The sequence below is a fragment of the Pagrus major genome, chromosome 1 (assembly GCF_040436345.1).
Source record: "Pagrus major chromosome 1, Pma_NU_1.0".
Lineage (NCBI taxonomy): Eukaryota > Metazoa > Chordata > Actinopteri > Spariformes > Sparidae > Pagrus > Pagrus major.
In genome coordinates, this window is record NC_133215.1 from 35395803 (window position 1) to 35403136 (window position 7334).

Consider the following 7334-nt stretch of genomic DNA (forward strand, 5'->3'; position numbering starts at 1 on the left):
AAAAAGATTTTTGGATAGAGACAGTAAAGAGGCAGACAGGAACAGGGGAATCAGAGGGGTATGACATGGAGACAAAGGTCTGCGGCTGGAATTGTACCGGCAACGTCTCTCAACGTGCAGCCAATGTAACCATTCAGCTACCAAGGCACTCCCAAAAGAGTAAATTTTAATCTTGTACCATTGTTGTGTGTGTGTACCTGGTTCTCAACCAGCATGGCGATGTCGACAAACATGTCATGGAGCTCTTTGATGCTGCTTTCCAATCTCATGATGTCTTTGTGACGAGCTTCAATCTCATTCAGGGCCTGCTGGTTGATCTTAGAGTCCATGATCTGCACAGGGAGGGGGCCAGAAACGAAGATGGAGAAAATTAGGTCAGCAAAAGAATGACAACAGGTTAAAATGATTAAAAGATAAGAGAAGATCAGAGGAGAACACGTTGTTATTTCACCAAAAATAGGTGAGAATTATGTGTCTTAATACCTCCCACAATAGCAGAATGACACAATAACTTACATACTCAAACATTTGGTGAAACATCTGTGCCAGTAAATCTCAATTAATGTATATTGAATACAAGTCCTGTGAATTAGCTGTAAAGCTCACCATGTATTATTTTAGACTGTGCCAGAGAGCTGCTGATTCAACCTTATGCACACATAATGTATAATGTGCACTTTGCATTATCCAGTCCAAAACAACAAGACAGAAATTTGCCACAGAGTAGAATCTACGTGTGTGACTGTAGGTGGGTTTCCACCTGAGTGGACATGAAAATTAAAGAAGTAAAAAAAAGGAAAAAAATGGGGCAAAGTGCAGTGGAAGCTCAGCAAATAAATCATGACATAGATGAAGCACGTGACCTCAAAGTCCACTAAAGCTTCTGCTCCACTGAAGAGATGAAAAAAGTCAGCAGAGAAAGGAGACTTCTGCACATTAACACATACAACCAACAGAAATACAAGAAAAGTAGTGAGAAATGTCCATCACACTATCTGAAAGTCAAGGGTAGCGTCCACAAATGTCTTGTTTGGTCTGACCTACAGTCTAACAGGCAAACACACTCATGTAAGACAAGGAAAAGACAAAATATATGAGAAGCTGGAACCATTAAATTGTTGTATTTTTGCTTGAAAATTACTTTTAATTATTATAACACTTTATCAAAATAGTTCCCCATTAATTTTCTGTTGATTGTCTAATTGATGAATTCACTAATCAGTTCAGCTCTGGTTGTGTTACTGTCACTGTGTTGACCCTCTGCACATGTATTAACATATACAGATCAACACACTGTAGGTCTTACCCCAGCAGTGAAGACAGCTGAGTTGCCTCCCTCCAACATCTCTTCCAGCTCATCGTCAGTCGTTGCTTTCCCCGCTGTGACAGGCAGAAAGAACAGTTATAGGAGTGTTTTAAATAAAAATCTGTTAACAGCTGACAGGCCTGGTTAAATACAGAGGGTACTGACAGAGAAACAATGACATATCAAACTGTCAGTGCCCTGACTTGTGAAAAGGAGAGACATTTTGCACTGTGTCATGGTTCTGGGTTTAGTTATTTCCTGTTTTATTTTGAATGTTTAATTCCCCCCTCATGTGTCCTATTAATTTACTTCCTGTCTTTGTCTTGCTTTCCTGCCTTTATGATTGTCCTGATCAGTTTCACCTATCCCTGATTAGCCTCCTGTGTATTTAGTGTTCCCCGCACCATCAGTTTGTTCTTTTGTTTTGTTGCCTGTCTGTTTTTGTTTACTTGATTCAGCTTTACATTTTTCATTTCCAGAGAATCAGATCAGGATATTGTCCACATTTGCCTATTCTCCTTGTATCTGACAAGTTCGGCGCTGGCCTGAACCGCCAGAAGTTTGCAAGTCTCTTCATCTTTCCAGTTCAGAGACATTTTCTTTTCTTCATCATCTTTTTTTCATCATTTTCATCATGATCGCTGTATGAAATGACTTTTCTTCTTCAGCATCGGATATTTGCATTCCAGTCACACAATATACACGTAATCCACATGCCCACTCAATGTGGATTCACTCTGGACAATTGTCTGCTCTATTCACGCATGTGGCCTGCCTGGACTGAGGACTAGGGAGCTGGCAGGGTAAAGTTTGGGGTAAATAATGCAATAAGACATTTGTGTTCACACACAACTCTGGATGAACTCTGGATAAATCCACTGTTACAGTGCATGTGTGAAAGGGGTTTATGAGTGAGTGCAAAAGAGGACTGTTGGGCTTTGGCAGAGGTGTACACTCTACCGAGTACCATTCTAGTTACAACATGTAATAAACAACTCACTGATCTCCAGCTGTCGGGCGATTCGTCCTTTGCTCTTATCTCTGAAGTCAACTTGAGCCTCGTTGTATTTTGTCATCACCTCTACAAACTTCTTGGCCAGGATCGCATGCTGGGGTAATGAAAATGCAGATGACATGTTAACTGACTTTAAAAAGGGAGTGAGTCTTTAATTGCAGTCATATTTAACATGTCATTATGTAGACTGGAGTTTCCCCTGCATGTCATTTTAAAAAAAGAAACAATTTTCAAGTTAACAGTAATATAATGCTTCTATTTTTGCTCTGAGGAGGCTGAGGGAACACATTGTCATGTTATCCTTTATAAAACCATTGCAAATGTGAGTGTTCCCTCCAAATTTTCAGTCACGCAAAGTTGTAAAAGCCTCTCCAACCACATTTCAATCATGGGACACTAAAACTGTAGGAAAATCATTGGCACTTCAAACATCTGGATACAGCATCAGAAGACGAGCTACATTATTTCCAATGAAAGCTGCTAAGTGGTGCATGAAGCCAAAGAAGTGTGGATGTCCTGGATGTAAAACTATAGTAGCATTTACAGCAAGTGCTCAAACAAAGACTTAAGTTAGTAGATGTAAAGGTGGTATAATACACTGTCAGAGCTCCTGGTTTGCTCCATTAATTATGATACATGGTATACATAATGCTTAGTCAGTTTCACAATAAATCAGCAGTTTTCTCTCAAGCAGTTTCTCTAGTATTTCTAAATTTGTATTGCTTGCTTTAGATTATTTTGAATATGGATTAAAAGTGAAACCCTCTTTTATTCACAGAGGGCTCCAGAGGTCATAGTACAACTACAAAAGTAGTTAGCAGTTCTTTGGAGCAGGTGTTTCTCAGCCTTCCACAAGTGGGAAGACGACTGAGAACTTCCACCTCCTCACGTAATGTAAGACTGGGTAAACTTTAGCTCCAGTTCTACATATAGTCTGATTTAATGTTAGTAATGTTGTCTGACCTGTGATTTGCGTATCCTGAGGTCGGCTGAGGCTCTCTCATCTGTGTTTGACTCAAGCTGGCGCTCAATAGCTGATACGTGCGCACGCACACACACACACACACAAAGAGAGACAAAAGAATGTGAACAAATATTAATGTCATTTTAATGTTAAACTGAATGAGACATCCACAGATATGAGATAAGATTGCTTCCAATTTTTCTTGTTCAGGAAACTGTGCACATTGGACACAACATAAATTCTTCCTACACTATTAAGAAAGAATCTGGATTGTAATTACACTATCATTCAGTATATATCTACTCAAGCATGACATTTGTTGGCATGGTTTAGCCAGTGAGGAGTGGCAGACATTGATGCTCGCACTGCAGCATCAACTGCTCAACTGAAAGTGCTCTCATTTATAGCACATTGGCCAACATTAAAGGGTCACTTCACCCAAAACACAAACATATTTTTCCATCCATCATTTTCCTAACCGTGCAGAGGTTTTCAGATAGCTGTCTCTGGAAGCATCTGCCACCCTCACATAAAGCTGAATGAAATGTCCTTTGTTGGACTACTCACAGACAATAATAACACTTGAAAATCTCTTCTGCCTGTTCATTGTCTCCATACTTAATCTTGTTTTAATTATCAACAATTTGCTGGCATCAGTAGAAAACAAACCAACAAACAAAAAGTGAGCCTGAATAGAAATGAAAAAAGAACAAATACTGACTCTTGAGTTTGTTTCTTGCGTTGTTGGCTGACTTCTTGATCTCATTAGTGAGGGCTTCAACATCATCCTGTGTTTCTGAAAGAGAGTGAGAGCAGATTATGAACAGCTAGAAAGAATAAAGTCATGAATATGTGTGTATATATGTGTGTGTGTGTGTCAGAGACACTTACTCTGGTCAGATGTGGGGGCCGACAGGATGGTGGAGTAGAGTTTTTTTATTTCTGTGACACTCTCATCAATCTTGTCAATGCTGGTACGGATATCTTCAATCTGAAAGACACAAAAGCATACACACAAACACACACAGACCAGTAAGCAAGAATTTTTAAATATATTTTCTTATAAGAAATGTGAGAAATAGACAGACTGACAGACAGACAGACCAAAATAGAATACCTGAGCAAAGAAATCATCCATGAACGCCTCATTCTCCACAGGAACCTCGACGTCATCACCTCCAGCATCACTCTTCTGTTAAACACACACACATATTCAGAAGGTCAATACTGGTGTGGAAGATTCACTGATTTAAATTTAAGATGGAATCGAGGTTAATATCATCCCAATCATGTACCAATCACACACAAATGCATAAACATTATCTCCTGAAATCTGGTTGATATAGTTGTGTTTGAACGTCTTGAAATCTGCTGCTGAAGTTGTTATATAACAGTATAGTGAATATATAGGTCTATTAACTTTGTTTTTTGTATATCAGTGTATAGTGTTTATTTTCTTAACAGTTGTTCTCTCTGTCTCCTGCACAGGGACTAGAGATGTACACTAGCTTATAGCTAACTGTGGTGCAACTAAGAGGCTGTGCACTGTCCCTGTCACACACACACACACACACACACACACACAGATATACCCCAGTAGTTCCATCTTTAAAAGGCATAATTTCATTATCTAAACAGTCTAACAGTGGTCCTGAAGCAGTAATCTGGTTCCAAAACAAATCATATTCAGGAGTGTAAAACAATTTCTCCTCTCCATAATGTCTTTCTGTTTTTCCCCCCACAAATCTGAAATTAAGGGCGAAAATGATCCCACCTGTTATTTTCATGACAGCTACTCATCTACGCTCCCCATGTTGTTGGTGCGTACAGTTTGTGCGTGCCACTGTCATGTGAGGCCGAGTGCAGGTTAAACAAATGCGTATTTTGCACGCGCGACTGTCCTCCTCCACCACACTTGAAACTAAACAGTGAATTAACAGGCCTCCTGAGCCTGACATGGAATCATACTGAATCATATGATGATGACTATACCTGTCCATTTTCAAATATTTACAAGTAGGCTATATTCATAACATTTCATAGAATAAGCTTATATGTCAAAATACACTCTTCTGTGTCAAATCTGTTCTGTCATATGTCAAACACTCGGCCAGTCTATAACATTAACCTTATTTAATAAGAAAGTTCAAATTTGGTTTAAATAAGTCCATTTTTTTGTTGAAATATTCTGTAGTTTGATGATATTAATGAGCTAATCTTTAACTGTCATCAGAGACATTCCACCCAGACTGAACCACATTGTGCTCACACACACAGAGAGAGCAGACTGCTGATAGTAAAGTCATATTACAGGCTACTAGCAGTACTTCAGGGCCTGTAAGAGCAACAGGTGCTGCAGACAAACTAGTGACAGACTACAGTCTACCTCCTACCTCCTTCAGCTGCGCCAGGCGGTCCTTCATCTTGACAAGTGATAGATAGATAGATAGATAGATAGATAGATAGATAGATAGATAGATAGATAGATAGATAGATAGATAGATAGATGACAACCTCACAGGTCTCGACAACAAGGTCTTATCTAGCCTACAACAACTACTAAAATGGCCTCTAAATTAGCCCAGTGGAAATGATTAGCGTTGTTCCTTCAATTAATCCAGGAGATGTGACCGGAAGACAGCTGTCAGAGCCAGAGGAGGAGCCGCAGACATAAAGGTGAGTAAGTAAGAAGAAGGAATGAAGCAAAGCTACAAATGAATAGTAGGTGTTGGTTGTTTGGATGTTCCTCTCTGAGGCAGTATTGTGACCTGAAGTCCCACTAAGCCTCTATCCTCTAAGAACGGATTAGGACAACCGAGTCCAGGACGATAAACCTCTCTCCCCCTTGTCCCTCCCACATCCACTGTAAAACACCGTCCATAGCCCCGAGGGCTGACGAGTCTATACAATGGACGGTTAATAACCGAAAATATTATTTTGCTATTACATATTGCAGGCTATTTGTATTTGAATAATGCTGCTGACATGGTGATGGTATTGTAAATATAAACATAATAAACATATAATTTCCTGTAAGCTAAAAATGAGAAGATTATTACTGTGTTGTGCAGTAGCAGAAAACAAGCAACCCTTCACATATGACAACATTCAGTCAGTCTATAATTAAAGGGCACTGTGTATTTCTGGAGAATAAATTCAAACTCAGAATTTTTATATTTACAATATTAATGAGGTAATAATACAAACTTTTCCCATAAGTGAATAAAGAAGCTGTTCTCAGAGGACAATAAGGTCCCAGAACACTGTTTGAGCACCTCTCCTTTGTCAAGATAATCCGTCCACCTGACAGGTGTGGCATATCAACATGCTGATTAAACAGCATTGTAGTGGCCATTTGTCAAAAACTCCAAGTCAAACTTTATATCAAACTTCAAAATGCAAATGAAAGGGCCACTGCTGCACCGTGGGCTTGTTTTGTACACAGGAAAAAGAAGTTCAATGTCCATTCAAAGCTCCTTTGCTTTTCATGGTTCATTTTTCCAAAAAGCAAGCAGGCACACAAAGAACAAAGGAATCAAGCATGTCTCCCTGCTCTGGTAAAACAAACCATAGGCCCACCCAGGTGCATCATACATCTATCGTTCTACCTATATAACCCAGGGTGCCCACAGTGTTACCTGAACTCCCAAACAAAACCAAACCAAAACAAATGACTAACTAGACAAAACTGAACATGCTAAACAAGGAAATGATAAAACTAAACAAAAAACTAGCAAAAAGGAATGCTATCAAACTCTGATCTGATTAAAGAAAACATCTAAAACAATCAAACAAAATCAGTTGTCATTAGCATTATTATTATTTCTGTTTTATAGGCACAGCCTGAGCTGTTCTGGAGAACACACAAACATGTGGCTGCAGGTTTTTTGTGGACTTCTGGGATTTATTTAAAAATGTGTGAATAAGCATGAGAGCATGTGGAATTGACTTTTTTCTCATTGATACTGTGAAGCTTGTCCCTGTGTCCCTCTGTAGGGTCCATGCCTGCATGGCACAACTCAAACGGGATCAGAAAATGATTTCTCTGT

The 7334-nt window shown here is 39.3% G+C and overlaps 1 protein-coding gene across 1 annotated transcript in view; it reads right to left on the reverse strand.

The window, feature by feature from the left end:
* stx3a (syntaxin 3a) overlaps window positions 1-5708 on the reverse strand; it is an 11402-nt gene extending 5694 nt beyond the window's left edge. The window contains exons 1-8 of the mRNA XM_073476615.1: window positions 5679-5708; window positions 4403-4477; window positions 4177-4276; window positions 4007-4081; window positions 3285-3355; window positions 2307-2415; window positions 1307-1380; window positions 198-332 (exon numbers count right to left, since the gene is read on the reverse strand). Of these exons, the coding sequence (XP_073332716.1) occupies window positions 198-332; window positions 1307-1380; window positions 2307-2415; window positions 3285-3355; window positions 4007-4081; window positions 4177-4276; window positions 4403-4477; window positions 5679-5708 (669 nt within the window). The remainder of the gene's footprint in view (window positions 1-197; window positions 333-1306; window positions 1381-2306; window positions 2416-3284; window positions 3356-4006; window positions 4082-4176; window positions 4277-4402; window positions 4478-5678) is intronic.
* Window positions 5709-7334: the final 1626 nt, after the last annotated feature.